Source organism: Gekko japonicus, unplaced genomic scaffold (genome assembly GCF_001447785.1).
Source record: "Gekko japonicus isolate JY-2015 unplaced genomic scaffold, Gekko_japonicus_V1.1 scaffold2073, whole genome shotgun sequence".
In the NCBI taxonomy this organism is placed as follows: Eukaryota; Metazoa; Chordata; class Lepidosauria; order Squamata; family Gekkonidae; genus Gekko; species Gekko japonicus.
Window position 1 is genome coordinate 77,221 of NW_015164723.1, and position 17,512 is coordinate 94,732.

Below are 17,512 nucleotides of genomic sequence, written 5' to 3' on the forward strand. Positions count from 1 at the left end.
GACCAAAAGCCACCCCAAGATTTTAACACTCTCTCCTTCACAAGGAAATCATGTAAAAAAAAAATAAATCACTGTTCCTGGACCTTCCTGCTGGTTGGAGAAGTGGTAGTGTCAAATAGTATCAACTGAATTACAGTGGGTGCGTTCAGACAGGGGCTTTACAGCTTCGCTCTGAGTGTTTGTTTAAAAAAAAAAAAAGCCCTTACTTTAACTATCCGGAGGAGTCCAGGACTTAAGGGAGGCCAGTTTGGGCTTTAAACTTTAAAGGTAAGTCCTTACCTTTAAAGTTTAAATGTAATGGGGGGGGTTTTGAGCATGCGCAAAGATCGCCATTCTGTAAATGGCTGCCTATGCACATGCTCAAACTGTGTTTAAAAACAAAAACGCCGACACCCGCAGCGTGTGACCGGGCATACAACAATGGGATCCACAAAATGGAAGTAAGTGTGATCGCGTTTATGCCGGCAGAAAGGCCCCGTCTGAACGCACCCAGTGTGTATCAGAGAATGTGAGAGCACGTTCACAGAACAAAAAATAGCTCTTTATGGAATACTTTAAACACAAACTTGGTGTCAGTCCAGTAGTGTATCACCTGCTACTCAGCTGGATCACAGTTGTCCTGCTGCCATCCAGCCAGGATTTCCTTGAACACTGACAGTAGTTAAAATGACTGTGTACCGTCTGACCCTTGCTTCTTCGCCTCCATTCTGATTCCTGCATTAAAACTATTTCCCCGAAATAATTTGGAATTAATATAAGAATCACTGCTGGGATTCAACAGCACTGTTCTCCAGTTTTGACATGCAGGTTGACGGGGGTGTTTTTCAGGACCATACCCCCCAAAATACCCTGACTTGCAAGAATGTCACCTTTCTTTCAGTCCTGTTGCCTTCTGTTGCTTCTCTTACCTGCTATTGCAACACCAGTTTTTCTTCTTGCTACAGCATCTTCTTCCTTGATTAGTCCCTGGCTAATATCAGCTAATGATGGATTTTACAGTGAATAGAATGGCATGGATGGGATATCAGGGTCCAATTCAAGACACTGTTGCTTATCTTTAAAGCCCTTTCTGCTGGGGCATACATACTTGAGAGAGTTTCTCCCCCCCCCCGCATGCTCCCATGCAGGCAACTTCCTCCGTCCCGTCAAGGTCAACTGTCACCACTACTACCCTTTGGCTAAGGCATGTTCTGCTTGTGAAAAAGCCACCTGGCGGTAATCAGGGGGCATCTATACTCCAGTGAGGCTGCAAAATATATTTAGAGAGTTATTCTGGTGAGCTTTTGGAGCATCACGAGTCTGGACAAAAGGGGAAGATCCTGATACAGGAGCATGTGATGTTTTACATTGTCTTTTAATATACTTTAATGCTAATATACTATTTTTAATTTTACTGTTTTGTCCAATTATTTTTATATTGTTGTTTCCCTTGGTCCTGAAATGTTCAGAAGAAAGGCAAGAGTGTGTGTGGACATCAGAGCTAGAGGCACTACTTGCTGGGAGATTTAACAGTGGCATTCCGATACAGAGTTACTGCAGTCGGAAGCACTGGTAGCCTCACAACGGGAAGCATGAGGGAGGAGATCTGGCCTGGGCCTATGGTTGCCAGCCTCCAGGCAGGGCCTGGAGATCTCTCACTTTTACAACTGATCTCCAGCTGACCTTGACAGCAGGCAGATCTAACTAAATATTATGCAAAGTTCAAAGACCTCAAGCTTTCAAAAGATTTCAAATGACTTTTTTTAGTTTATATAAGTTGTCTTAATCATTGTCATAATCAGTAGAGCATCATGTTTTTAAACAACAGTCAGATCTCACTGCTATTCTTGCCTGGAAAACATCACTATTATCTTGGTAGTTAACCCCCCTGTATGAACCTGCCAGGCAATTAAGATCAAAGGCTATGCTTTGTGAGCCCACACTTTCAGAGGCTACGCGGTTGGGCTGGGCACTGGAAACAGAGCCTTCTCAGCAGTAGCGTCTCAAGCTCTGAAGCACACACAGAAGCATATGAATATGTTTTTATTCTCACAAGCTTTTCAGAACCTTTCCCCTGTGGAGCGTTCTCAATTGTCTTGCTTTTACCTGATTTTATGTTGGCTTTCTTTTTTTCTTTTTTTTAGAGCTTCCCATTTTTTCACATGATGCTGCTTTAAATTGCTTTTATTTGTAATGTTTATGCTGTTCTTGCTTCTGTACTTTTTATTGGTGCTCATATGTACAGTAAGCTGCCTTACAGAGAAAGAAGCAGGGCAAAAACATTTTAAACAAACCATCACTGTTACACTGATTCTTTATGCACATCTTGATTTATACCCCACAGAGTCTATCATTATGGATTGCACTTTAGAAAGAATTACATTTTATATCCTACATCATAGCAGATTGTATATCATTACACTGGGGAGAAAAATTAGGGAGACTCTTGGCTGGGGTTGATTTGGAATTTACTTTGGCTGTTGTAATTTTTTTCACACGTTATAACAAATAAAAATGATTTTAATTTTGGGGGGTTGGACTGGTTTATGCAGATTTTAATATGGCAGTACTCAAAATCCATAGGTTAAATGAATAGTATCATATAAGTATATCTTACACTCCAAAACTAATATACCAACATATTGAGTATAGCCATATTATTATGGGTAAAGTATAATGTGAGGAAGGGAAAACACATCATAAGTAACCTATAGAACTCTGACATAACAAAAAAATGGTGTAGAAAGAAAAAGATGTATATCCTCACCCCATCACTATAGGACTGATATCCTGATAATTAAACTGATATTTTTAATGAGCTAAGGCCTGTTTACCCTTTGGTGCCGTTATTTTATATATATATATATATACACACACACACACACACACAGTGCTTCTCAAAACTGTGCCAACTGTTCATATTTAATGCCTGAATTCCTTGTAAGTACAAATAGGCATCCTTTTAATGATATATAATACTGGGAGAGGTATTAATTTTGTAATCATCCTCCAAGTCTCGGGCACAAATAATCTAGTTTTTTTAAGCTCCAGCATTTTATGTCTGTATTTTGACACAATACAGAATAGCAAGTGGGCTTGGCTGCAATCTGCTTCTGCCAATGCTACATCTGTCAGTGGGATTTATTGGTGTAAAGGGACTGGAGCACAGAGGGACCATATACTGCTATAGCTACCATACACCACCTGTGATTTCTGCCATCACTACTCTATAAAAAGCTGTTAACAGCTCCCTTGAAATAAGACAAGAAGAAGAAAATAAAAGTTAAATCTTTTTTCATGTGAGGACAAAAACAGTACAGATGTGCCTCATATGTCAACCATCTACTTCACCACTGCTTTTAAAAAATCATAGGCAGTTGAGATGATTCAGTTGCATTGACAAAAGCTGCTAGTTGCTTTTTGAAAACTATTTCCCATAAAACTGAGAATACTGACAAGGTGGGTTTTTAAAAAACTAATATCATGGTGTTGTTGCCTATCTTTAAAGCCCTTTGTGAATGTTACATTATGAGCCCAATGGTTACGAGCACATGCTCATGCCCAATTCTTATATACCTGACAGTTCCTTTCCTATTATTGCCCTCTTTGTGCCTTTTCGAGAACTTCTGAAGAACCCTTTTTAAAAATAAAAGTGTGTCAGCTAATAGAGATTCAGACTAGGGCCCAAGTACAAACCCCTACACAGCCATAACCTTACCAAGTGATTTTGACATAGTAACTCATTCTCAACCTAAGCTACTTTGCAGGGTTGTTGTGAGCACACAAATGGAGAGGCAGAGCCATTTATGCCATCTTGAGCTCCTTGGAAGAAGGGTGGATAAAAATGTATAGATAGCAGCGGAACACCTAGTCAGACATATATACTAAAGTATGCGAACATCCCTCCCCCACATAACCCATTTATCCCAGATAGATAACGTGGCAGAATGTATTTGTGTTGCCATTATTGTATAAGAATAAGAATCAGGTCACCTGCAATGTTAAATAATCTTACGATTTCAAGAATGAGATTGTAGCAGTCTGTTTACTAGTAACATCTGCTTCAAAGGTCCCTGCAGTACACTATATGCATATACAAATTGGCACAATTAGAAATGCACATTTTAGTCACTGTACAATGTGCTGGAGCATCACCAGGCACACCTACTGCATTGCCAAGTGCATTGCACCTAAGCAGTGGCAGACACTATTAGAGATAGAGAAAGTAGACAGGATTCCTCTATGCATGTGTGCAAGGATGTGTCTATATGAGAGTGCATGTATAGTAGAATGTGTGCGAATTTGTGTGCACATTACATGAACTATGCTCAATGGTAAGTGAGCAGGTAGCAGTAGTGACTATCCCTGAAGCAAACAGCCTATAGGCATGTATGTACACAGAAAGGGTGACCGGGATTTTTGACAAAGGAAAAAAGAATAGAATTTGTTGTGCAGGATAGGGATGGGCACGAACTGACCCAAAGCAAAATTCGTCATGAATTTTGCCCTGTTTGTGGTCCAGGAACCGAAGTCTGTGACGAGTCTACCATCACGGATTTCCATGAACCGTTAAGGCGGTTCATGGGGTTCATGCCAGTTCCTGGCCAGAGCAGAAAGCAGGGATTTAAAGGCATTCTGAGTCCATTTAAACCCCTGCTCTCTGCTCCAGCAAAAAGCCACAAGGCTCCCCACCACTCAGCTATTTTGAGCTTTCTTGTGCAGTCCCTTTAAAGTCTAAACTGGTTTAAAGGGGCTTTCTTCAGCAGCCAGCCCCTTGGGATTGCTGCCCCAAAAATCCACAAAAAAGTGGAAAAAAAGATGGCCACCTAAGAAATCACACGCACACGCATTTCAGGAACTTGAGGAAGCATACAGGGGAGCATATGTGGTGGTATGGAATGGAAGAAGGCCCCGGACGTATTTGGGACAGTATATGAGACGAAAAGTAATGAGTATGTTTGCAATGAATATGAGGATATGCAGTGGGGATTTACTCAGGATTGTGATCCTTAGCTGTACAACCCTAGTGTTATAAAGGTATACAACTAATGTCACCTCCGCTGCTGCTAAAATTAGATTACACACCATTGCAGACAATACTGCTATACATATAATTTATTTTAAAAATTAATAGTAATTGCATATAAGCATATAATGTAACTGTACTCTTGGTATATATGTTATGTGTAGTAGAGTGTCTGTTAGTAGTGTGTAGATTTGTCTGTTGTAGATTAAAAAATAAATAAAAGTGTACCTATGGGTACTTAAAAAAAATTAATAGTGTCACATTTGTTGTACTGTATTTTTATTCTGCTGCCTTTGGAAACATGTTATCAGTGTGCTCATAACACACTAATAAGGGGTCTATGGATGAAAGTAAGTAATCCAGGGAATCAATTGAAAATGCCTCATCAGAGGCATCAGTACTTAAGGCTGCAAACTCTAGTTTGGGAAATTCCTGAAGATTTTGGGTGTGGAGCCTGGGGAGGGTGGGGTTTGGAGGTGGAGGCATTCTCTGTAAGATATACTGTCAGTTTCCATCCTCCAAAGCAACCATTTTCTCCAGGGGCATTGACCTCCGTTGCCTGGAGATTGCCTGGAGTTGTCATTCTGGAAGAGCACCAGGTCCAACCTAGAAGTTGGCAACTCCATCAATACTGTACGTCCTTCTGGGTATAGACATTACATTGTAATGCCACCTTGAATTCTGTAAGGTAGAAAGTCAGCTAATAAATGCTTTAAATAATAAATAACCCATGCTCAAAATCATTAAATATGATGACTGTGTGCCCACTGCAATTTAAGAAGTACCTCTTCACAGATTCAAGTAAGGCCATATCTACACTACAGTTTTTTAACTCTTTCCAGGAAACTACAGGAGCTGAAGTACCACAGGTGAGCCAACCTGTATAAGCATTGTGATATATAAATCAATGGTTTGGATTATAATATGTTCCTAGGATATTGTTGGAGGGCTTCAAGTCTGCTCAGCATCTAAACAGGAGAAACCTCCTATGAGCCACATGGATGCTATTTTAAGTTTGATGAGAAAATAACACTGAGAGTGTAATAAATAAAAGAGTTAAGACATTGTTTTAAACATACTTTGATACTTTAAGATCCATCGGAAGGAGAAGGAGGAGGAGGAAGAGGAGGAAATTGGATTTATACCCTGCCGTTCACTACTTGAAGGAGTCTCAGAGCGGCTTACAATCTCCTTTCCCTTCCCCTCCCCACAACAGATACCCTGTGAGGTAGGTGGGGCTGAGAGAGCTCTTTTGAGAACTGCTCATGAGAGAACAGCTCTGAAAGAACTTGTAACTGACCCAAGGTCACACCAGCAGCTGCACATGGAGACGTGGGGAATCAAACCTGGTTCTCCCAGATTAGAGTCTGTGCTCCTAACCACTACACCAAACACAATCTTTTAGTTATTATAAATAACCTATTATAAATGTGCTCCTAGTACAGAAATCAAGACAGAATCACAGGAAATTCAAATTCCAATTGTAATGGAGGGAGCAGGCCTTGACTCAGTGGTAACACATCTGCTTGGCATGCAGAAGGTCCCAGGTCCAATCCTCTGCAATATCCAGTTTAAAAGATCCAGTAGTAGAAGACGTGAAAGACCTATGCCCGAGATTCTAGGAAGTTGCTCGGCGCTGGCAGTCTGAATAGGCAAAACTGACTTTGATAGATCAAAAGGAGGATTTATTCTAAGGCAGTTCATGTGTTCAGATTCCCTATCATGGTATCACTGTCTGATAGTCCTTTCATGGTAACACTTCCCTACAACAACTGTATATATTTTCCGAGAAACAATTCTGCAGCACTTCTAAGAACATAGGCACAACTGTGTGAGAAGATAAAAAATGTAATTACCTTTCCAAAATCACGGACATCAAATAAGTCAAATGCTTCAAAAAGTTCACTCTTCTTCATACCAAATGTCTCATGACATGCTGTGAGGAATGTTCTTATGTTCTTCAAACAAAGGAACTAAAGAGAAGAAAGAAAGGGAACACCTTTTGATGTGTCATCAAGTTATCTGTGAGTACATACAGTTACCTCTAAAAATATATTCTGTCAAACAGGTATACTGCAATTTCTTGAAAGCACACATCCTTTTTCAGAAACCCAAGATGGAATCCAAACTGCTTTGATTCATGCAACAGTCTGCACTGCTTTAATGGGCTATCAGACTTCTTTTCTTTGAATAGCTAATCTTTACACTGCATCACAAACTGCATCTGAAGCATCTCTCCATTAAAAAAATGTGTTTGATATGTCATAGAAGACTCTTATTTGAAAAAGACATGCTTCAATAGAACTAGTTTTACAGTTTTGGGGATCCTGGCAATTGATGTGGATTGCTGCATGTGGCTGCCACACCACCCGACAATGAAACAGGGAGAGTTCCGCAAAGCGGTCCAGTGGTCTGTGGGTCTTAAGTATTTTGAAAAAGTACATTCAAGACGCCCAATATACTTCTCACAGGAATATCCAGAGTCAGTACCACCTATGCCAACTTGTTTAGTTGTATGAGTTCACATTTAAATAGCTACCCATAGTTAATACAATGAAAAATCAGTGCGAGAACCTATAGCAGAAAATGCACAAGGCTCACTCTCAGTAGTGAAAAAATAATAATATTGTTAAGATACCCTGGCAATTTAATGTCCTTTTAATGTGCTATCTGAGGGAGGCAAACCCATCCTGCCCCACAGTAGAACAAGCACAAATTGATAGCATCCTGTCATTACATATAAAGTAAGATATGAGAGACAAGCCGGTTTTGAGAGGGAAGTAACTTTTGAACTCCACAAGTATTACAGCTTTAAGAGACACACACTTCAGGCATTGATTGCCACAGCAGAATTCATTACTTAGCATATGAAAACAAGCATTTTGTGCATATTCACCAAAACAGTTAATTAAAACTCTAATTAAACAGATTCTGTAAATACATGCACCATGCTTACAGATTAAAACCACCATACATGCATATTACTTCTGCAGAATGGACAGTAATTATACCTTTGAGGATTATGCAGTTATGGTTTTACAGTAAATTATGCTGAAATAAAAACTAGTTTACTACATTAATGTGTAAAATTTGCATTATAGGACTGTTTCCCCTCAGAGTTGAACTGAAGGCATCAGATTTGCTTTGGGCAAAGTGACTAGTGAAAGTATTTCAACAGCTAAATGAATTGTGAAGACCTCCCAAAGCACTGCAACATAGGTTTTCTAGATTCTAAACAGTACATCTGTGTTAGTCTCTCTGTAGCCTGAGTCAGTCACGCTGGCACAAATAACATCAGTCAAAGCAGCCATTCCAGTAGCACTCATATCCCTAGATAACAAGATCCCAATTTCTCCTCCCCATCAAAAAACCCCACACCTTTAAAATACCAACATTTTGCTGAAAGGTAGTGGTTTCTAAGCCTCCTCCTTATAGAGTTGCCAGGTCCCCTGGCCACCTGCACGGGAGGGGAGGGGGGGGGATAGGGTTACCAGTTTCAGGCTGGGAAACTGGAGATTTGGGGATGGAGCCTGGGGAGGACAGGAACCTCAGTGGGGTACAATGCCATAGAGTCCACCCTCCAAAGCATCCATTTTCCCCAGAGGAAGTGATCTGTGTAGTCTGGAAAGGAGCTGAAATTCCAGGGGATCCCCAGGTCCCACCTTGAGGCTAGCATCCCTGTCTCCATAGCAGCAATCCTGAAAATGCTGCAGAAGATGCTGCTATGATGTTGATATGCCCTGGCTTGTTTTTTAGTAGCTTGTTTTAATGGCTTTGATTTAAATGTAAGTTGCCTCAAGCAGGTCCCTAGAGAATGATAAGAATACAACAAGAGGACCACAGTGTGAATGATAGAATCCCCACCAGCTGTGAATCTTGCTAGGCTGAGTGCCACGTTTTTGAGAATTTGATTGGCGATTCCCTCCATTTTCTAAGAGCATTATTTGATGAATATACTGAAGCTTACAATATATAACAGATTGAAAACAACATTAGAATCATATAGTTCTTATATTCTGTAAGACCTGAGGAAGGCAGCAGAAATGAGTCAACATCAGCTCTCATTGTCTTACTAATTTCCTGCATCTTCATTTCGTCTAGACTTTCATGTCAACTTACAACCCTATGGGGCAAACACTGTACTTTTGAAAGAAGAAGGAAAAAACTTGAATGTTTTGTATTTAATTTACATTGCAATTATTGTGACTGTGTAATAATAAATAAGCATTATAAATACCAATATACTGGAAGAAAAACAACAACATTTTTGAGTTGATTTAGGATTATATGATTGTTCATTACATGGTGCTTTAGTGTTAATATTTTCTATCAATATTTTCTATTTTCTTTCTGGCACATACATTTTCTAAATAAATAAATAACCATTCAAAATGCTAATTAATTATAACTTTTAACAATGTTGGGTAAGGGGTGTGTGCATCTGTGAATAATGCACCGAAGAACTCTTGTTTGAGTGGCTTTAGCCCAGAACAGGGTCAGTTTCAAAATATTTTTAATTGACATAAAAGCAGAGGTAGCAGAGTAACCACAACCAATTGTTTGCTATTTGGATTGTATCTGAATTGTTGTATTCCTAGTCCTATTGCATTATTACTTGGATGTTTTATGCTGTTTGATTACATTTCCCCCCTCTTTCCTTACTCTGTAATTCACTTTCCATCTCACTGAGAAAGGCAAGCTACAAATAAGCTAAATAAACAAATATTTAAAGCAATCAGAAGTTAAATTTTCAGGGCAATTGTGCTAAGCAGGCAGAAGGCCAGCTCTTCCTGTTTGGAGATACCTGTTGTTGTAAGACAGGCGGCCATCATCAGAAATGCTGCTATGCTGCTGGGGTTGCCCCAGAATGCTATCAAGCTAGTGCGAAAGCAGCCATCATGCTTATCTTTGCCAACTATGATGCCACTATGCAACAAAAAGGTAAGTTGCCACCTACACAATGAAATAATATATGTTCAACTGACAGCTCAACTGACAAGTGTATTAACTCAAAAGAAGAGATCTGACCTTTACTCCCCTTTCACATTGTGTTGTCACTGTACCACAAACTACTATAGGTATGCACAAGTGGAGCCCCGCAAGAAACTTGCAGCATGGTTATCCCATTCCTCACATCTTTGCTTCCTCCCCTCTCCCCCTACTTCTCTCATACTCTTTCTGCCTTCTGCCCCTCCTTGCTTGATCTCTCTCTCTCCCCTCCATGTATGTTACTTCCTCTCTCGTTCTGACCCGTTGTTTCACTGCCTCCCCACCTCATCACTCTTTCACTTTCTTTTTGCCTCCCCACTCTATCACTCTCTCTTTCTGCCCCCATCACTCTCCCAGCCTCCTGCCTGCTTCCTCTCCACCACCACCACCACAGCAGCAGTGGCAACGCTCTGGGAATCACAACGGATCTCCCAGCTGCAGCAATCAATTCACCTTAGGGCTGCCAGCTCCAGGTTGGGAAATTCCTGGAGATTTGGGGGTGGAGCCTTGGGACAGTCCACCCTCCCCAGGATCCACCCCTCAAATGTCCAAGAATTTCCCAGCCTGGAGTTGGCAACACCCAACTCCCAACAGCCAACCTACCTTTAGCTGCCTCTCTGTCTTCACCTGTCCATCTCCACACTCCCCCCCCACAGCCTCTACCTAGGAAAATTACAGTCTTTCTCCACAGTGGGGACCAAAGCAGCTTACATTATTCTTGTCTCCTTTTTATCTGCACAGCAACCCTGTGAGGTTGGTTAGGCTGAAAGTATGTGACTGGTCCAAAATCACCCAGTCAACTTCCACTGCAAGATGGGGATCTGAACCTGGGTCTTGAAGACCCTACTCTGAAGCTCTAACTGCTGCACCTCACTGGCTTTCATAGGGTGGCTGCTGATAAACAGTAGCAAGCAGCCCGGCCTAGTTGAGTCATGCAAATCAGGGGGGACCTGGCAACCTTAGACTACTGCCAGGCCTAGGGTTGCCAAGCTCCAAGTGGACCTGGAGACCCCCCAGAATTACAACTGGACTGTAGACAGCAGAGGTCTGTCTCCCTGGAGAAAATGGCTGCTTTGGAGGGTGGACTCTGTGGCATTATACCCAGCTGGGGCCCATCCCTTCCGCAAACCCAGCCCTCCTCACAGCCCACTTCAAACCCTCTAGGAATTCCCCAGCCTGGCACAGGCTCCCTCCCTGAAAGGCCAAAATAGAACTGGAAAGGGGCCCTTCCCCCTCCCCCTCCTTTTACTGACAGAAAGAGTTAGAAGCCTCCCCCCCTCCCCTGAACGTTCTAATCTCTCACCATTGATGTCTGGAGTTAGATCCCTGCAGAGGCCATTTCAAAAGGTATTCAACCCTCCCTGATTTTTTTACTTTTTGGATTTTTGTGCAGACTTAGGAAGGCTCATAACTATGTAGGAAAAGCTGTTGGGGGAGAGTGAGCCCTCTGTTGGCAGAAATAAGTATCCACACAGGGGGGGCAACTTGGCTATTAGATATATAGATGAGCAGAACAAGGAGTAAACATTTCCATGGGCATATCTGCAAGGATACCATACGTCTTGTAGCAGACTTTTAATCACATAATTCTGCCTTGAGTGAGGACTTTATGTTTGAGCTCTCATGGTAAATTAGCTGGTTGGTAATGGGTAATTGGGGGTTACCAGAGTAAATATAAGTGTTATCTATAAAACCTAGGGTTCTGGAGACTGTGCAAAGCAACATTCTGCTTCTATTAGGATTGCTGTCAGGAGCATGAAACCCACCATTTGTCACCATTTGTCAATCCTGCCTCCATTGGAAAGGGAACACATCTAGAGTTACAATGCACAAAAGTAATTCCTTTAAAGTAACAAGCCTCTTGACAATAGGATGAAATCACCCATTAGCTGAAAGTACACTTAGCGTGTTTGGTTTCAGATTTAACAGCTCAATAACTATCAATTTCATCTTTCAAATGGATTAAAAGGTTTGCCTTTTAACAGTTAACCTAACCCAATTAACCCAGACCAGCTATGCTACCAAGGCTTCTTTTCAAAAAAGAAAAGAAAAGAAAAAAGTAGCTGTGGGCTCTTGTGGGGTTTCCCCCCCCCCATTTTTAAAGAGATTCATAAAGAAATTGTACAAAAGCTGTCTTTAGGCTTTGACCCATTCTCAAGGAAACCTTACATTGGCCCCGGTCACATGGGAGGTTTTGGGCCGGAAGAGGGATGGATCGGGGGCACAGCAAATGGGTGCGAGCACACCGCAACATCTGGGAATCGGCAAGCACCCGTCCCCGATCCATCCCTTCCGGCCTAAAATCTGCTGCAAAAAAAAAAACCAAGTAAAAGGTAGCACCAACCTGGAACAGCGCAGCAAGTGCGGCCGTGAGATCGCCGGCACACCCTTCTGCAGGAGCAATCGAAGCTCCCGGCCGAACTGCGCACGTGCACACATGCACAGTTCGGCTGCCTTGCTCTCCCTGCAGTGGCTCCCCCCCGGCATCTGATTGTGCCAGGGAGCAACTGCGCGGCGGCTCAGGGGATCTATCTGATTCAACCACCACGTGTCTCTTTTGCTGCTGCTTTAAAAAGCCACACTTCGGCCGTTCTTTTTCCCCCCTGTGTGGCAGGGGGCTTAGTAGGTCAATCTCATTGCTAGGTAGGGCAGAGCACAATTCCTTGGAATTCCTAAGCTATATTTGGGCTTATGATAGTGACACTCACTCAGCAGCTCAGGAGCCAAACATGGCTCTGGACCCATGGCCTTTAGCCCTTCTGAGCACAGTTTCCAAATGTAGCCCATACACTCCATGTTTCAGGACAGTGGGCAAAGCCTTTGCCCAGTGGGGTCTGGATTCAATAGGAGACGCCCACCTTAAAACAGCTGCTACTGCTGGAAGGATTATGAGCCTCTGTGAGCGATATGCCTTTATGCCAGGGGTGGGAGTAAAAAGCCCATCCTCTCCAGCAACCCTTACAGCCCTTACTCTTCTCTGCAACCTCTGCATTCTCATCCCAGTGCAACTGTAGGAGGAGGGCAAGAGAGTAAAAACCACGACCACTACAGTTACTCAGAAAAAGGACACTCTGGCCAAAGCAAGGTGGCAGTGGTTTTACTTCCTTTTCTCCACAACCAGCTTATTTCCTAGAATTGTTAGCAATCTCACTCTGTCGCCTGAGCTGTTGTTTCTCAAGCTGGTAAAAGAGTGAGAATGGTGAGTGTTAGAAATGAAGGACTTTGCACTGTCTCTTAGCCTCAGACTTCAGAGGGGGTCTATAAGAGAATCAGAGAGATAGAGAGGCCAAGACACCGATAATCCTTTCCTTTATTCTGATGCCATCCCTTTGATGTGTAGATTGCTGCTCTCAGGGAGTCTTCCTTCCTTCCAGCCTGACACCTTCTCTATGCTCTTCTTCTCCATCTTGGCATCATGAGAGCAGGACATGCGTTCTGCACCTCCATCCATCCTAGTGAGTTAGACTAGACAGGAAGGGGGACCCGCAATACTCATGGGGGGAGTATTCCCCACAGCTCCCAGCCTGCAGAATAAATGACTCAAGTCTCATACTAGTTTTGCAAAGATAAAGAGGCTCTGTGTGTAACTTTGTTTCTTGTCAGCACACACAAACCAGATAGACTTTGCTGCGTTATGTGCCTTGAGCACTCTGCTAACCCAAATAATCCTTCAGAGAGAACACTTCCCCTCACTTCAGCTACCCAAGGGCCGGCTAAGATTCAGAAATGGTAGGGAGACAGAACCCTGCATGCTCAGAAGTAAACTTTAAAATGTTATAGGTACATACTTTAATATTAACAGTTATATCTTCTATTATTGTATGCATGTGTGTGTTGGGGAGGCACACAGGGCATACAGCAGTCATGTGGCTCTTTGCGTTGACAGTAATTGTACATGTGACTCTCCATGAGCCATGGAGTTGGTACCACAACTTATCATGTTAACTCAATTAATGGACAGCAGTGATCGATTTAAACCCTCCAAGAGCCTTAGAGCAGAATTTCACCTGTCTCCTATCAGCATCTGGGCAATATCTACAATTAACACACCATCTCCACTCCAAAGTTGGCCCTGATGCCTTAGCTGTAGTCCAGCCTACAGAATTATTATTCTTTTTTAAATTCAGTACGATCATCCCCCATTTTTTATACTCTTCCCTGTACTTGGAATTACAATCTGCACTCAGTGAGCTATGGGGGTGGCTCAAACGCAGAAGCAAGGCTGCAAATACAAGTAGCACAGTGGAGTTCTAGACTTAAAGCTACCAAACTATACTCTTTGGGCCCAAGACTGCAATTTGTTAAAGAAATGACTGCACTGGACCCCCTGACAGGTTCCACAGATTTAGTCTCATGCACCACAACAATTGCTAGAAATGCACTGAACCAGATCAATTACATTATGTACGCGTCCTTCCGTTGCACCATTCTGGCCAGAGGTGGGGACACAGGTTAATTTTGCCCTGGACCCACAGTTTCAGTTCTCTGCTGTCTGTCTACTCTTGGGCCATGTGTCTTACATGTTGAAAATGGATTTTTAAGGGCTGCTTTTATTGCCAGATCTGTTCTCTTGCAACACTGGAAAGCTATAACTACACTACATATAGAAATCTGCACAGAACAACTACTAAATCTTGCATTGAAGGAAAAGACAGCATCTAATAGATGGGCCACAGGTATGAAATACAACTTGATATAAAATAAATTTTATCTGTTTTATTTCTTTCATTTTGGTCTTCCCACTCTCTTTTTTCCCCTCCCCTCTGTTTAGGGCTGTGGAAAGGGTGGGATTATGGGAGGAACAGGTTATTTGATAGTCAGCATTGTATGTTATATATTTAAAAATAATGAACCTAAAATTTAAAAAAATTAAGAAGCTGGAATTTGTTGCAATAATTAATTTTCTGAAAAGTTAGTGGAAAAAATAAGCCAGGATTTATTTGTTGGTAAACATTGTTTCACCTTCCAAAAGGCTTGTCTGAGGTTTTATTTTAATAAATTAATTTATTTAAACCAGGGGCATCCTGGTTTAACAGGATGTAGTGGTCAACCTGAGGCAGCAGGTTTTGAGATTCCATTATCGGCAGCAAGCTGTCAATTATGTAGATTATTACTGTACTTTACCACAGGGGGCGGGGAAAGAGAAGATAAAAGCCATTTCTATTTCCTGCCTTCAGCATTAAAATGTCTCAGGGTGCCTCAGGAGAAGGTGCACAAATCCAGCCAAAATTAAGCACTTATAAAATCTGTTGGTCTTGGTACAAGTGTTCAAACAGTAGGATAATGTAAAACTTATGAAATTTCAGTACTTATGTGACTGGATCAGGTCCAAAGAATTTCAATAAAACATGAGCAAGTGCATACCAATTATCACTGCTTATACTATGTTACACAGAACATTTTTAACATAAATACAACTTCTCTGGTTTCTCTTAAAAATAATTAACCTCAAAAACAATAACTCTGATGCCAGCATCACTCTTCCCCCTGCACTATGGGAACTTTCATAGGGCTACTCACTGCAATACAAAGCAATCATTTGGAGGCTTGCACAGTCTTTAACTGTCCCTACAACCTTTTCAAGGCTTGACCCAGACAGCAAATACTACTAGCATGAAAATATACTTCTCCCATTTTCTCAAGAACACTCAACAAGGCTTATTGATTAGGCATGTTTAGTAAGACCTTTTTCGAACAGTCCAAATTAACCTAGAGCAGCTTATTAGTGACTGACTTAATATTGTCCAAAGTATAGTATTTAGCATACTAGCACATCATCTAGGGCAGTGACACTCAGGGGCTCAAGAGCTGCATGTGGCTCTTGGACATGCTACCTGTGGCTCTTCTGAACACATACTCCAGGAAAGTGGACATTCTCTTGAGAAACTGGGATAATTTCATTATTACTAAGGGCCCATGCTAATACCAACAGCATTAAACACGATTTGCCTGTGGTGATTATATTGAGATGTGGAGCTGAACAGGTTCTGCATATGGATCAAAAATGCAATTGCAAGGGTGGTGGAATGGGTAATACCACTGTTGAATGCCTGCCCATGAAGCAAAATTCCTTGTAATTGGAAAACCTAGCATGAAGAGAAGTTTATCTTACTCAGCAGAACTAGAATAAAGTTTGAAGGGAACTTTTAACACAGAGAAGCATTTACATTTAGCTTGTCTCGTGTCCTGACTTGCCCCTTCTACTCACTCCAGATACAACAGGCCTGGCTAAGGTACAACAATGGTGGGGTGAGACAACCTTCCATACTCAGTGGTACTCTGACAATTTAAAAGGTTATATATTATACTAGGAATAAGGCCCATTGTGGAAATAAATACGAGCTCTAGAAAGAAGCTGTGGGCAGGTGCCCTGGCCTTGGGCACTCAGCGTCAATTTGCTGTGGTGACCTCAGCAGGGTATAATGAAACAGAGCTTACTGTTTTCTCCAAGGGAACTGATCTCTGCCATCTGAAGAGCAGTTGTAATTATGAATGATCTTCAGCCCTCCCATGGAGATTGGCAGCAATAGTTCCCCAGGAGGAAATGGCTGATTTGGAGGGTAGAGTCTATGGCATTGTAACTGTCTTGGAGGCAGCAACCCTATCTCCTTCCCAGTCAACCATCAATGTACCGTTATCTACCCCTCTGACTTCAGCTTTCCATCTCCCCCCCACACCTGGAGCCTCTAGCTAGGAAAAGTACAGTCTTTCTCCTCCTCAGTGGGGACTCAAGCAGGAGGGGAAGTGACCTCAGCAGGGTATAATGACTCAGAGTCCAACCTACAAAACAGCCATTTTCTCCAGGGGAACTGATCTCTGCCATCTGGAGAGCAGTTTTAATTCTGAGTGATCTCCAACCCTCACCTGGAGTTTGGCAACAATTGTTTCCCAGGAGGAAATGGCTGGTTTGGAGGGGGGGGGCTATGGCATTGTACCTGTCTGAGGTTCCACCCCTCCTCAAACCCCAGGAATTTCCCAACCTGGAGGTGGCAAACCTATCTACTTCCCAGCCAACCATCAACCTACCTTTATCTGCCCCTCTGACTTCAGCTTTCCATCTCCCCCCACACACACCTCCAGCCTTCTACCTAGGAAAACTACAGTCTTTCTCCACATTGGGGACCCAAGCAGGAGGGAAGCGACCTTAGCAGGGTATAATGACACAGAGTCACCCTGCAAAGCAGTCATTTTCTCCAGGGGAACTTATCTCTGCCGTCTGGAGAGTATATCAACCTACCGTTATCTGCTCCTGATCTCTACCATCTGGAGAGCAGTTTTAATTCTGAGTTATCTCCAGTCCTCACCTGGAGATTGGCAGTAATGGTTTCCCAGGAGGAAAAGTACAGCCTTTCTCTGCAGTGGAGACCAAAGCAGCTTAGATCATTCTCCTCTCCCCCTTTTGATCTGCACAACAATGCTGTGAGGTAGGTTAGGCTGAAAGTCTGACCTTGTCTGAAATCACCAACTCAACTTCCACAGCAAGAACCTGGGTCTAGGATACCCTGCTCTGAAGCACTA

At 42.4% G+C, this 17,512-nt stretch overlaps 1 protein-coding gene across 1 annotated transcript in view; it reads right to left on the reverse strand.

Annotated features, from left to right (window-relative positions):
- Nucleotides 1-17,512, reverse strand: part of VAV3 (vav guanine nucleotide exchange factor 3) — a 120,288-nt gene that overhangs the window by 61,715 nt on the left and 41,061 nt on the right. The window contains exon 2 of the mRNA XM_015409591.1: nt 6,862-6,978. Coding sequence (XP_015265077.1) covers nt 6,862-6,978 — 117 coding nt within the window. The remainder of the gene's footprint in view (nt 1-6,861; nt 6,979-17,512) is intronic.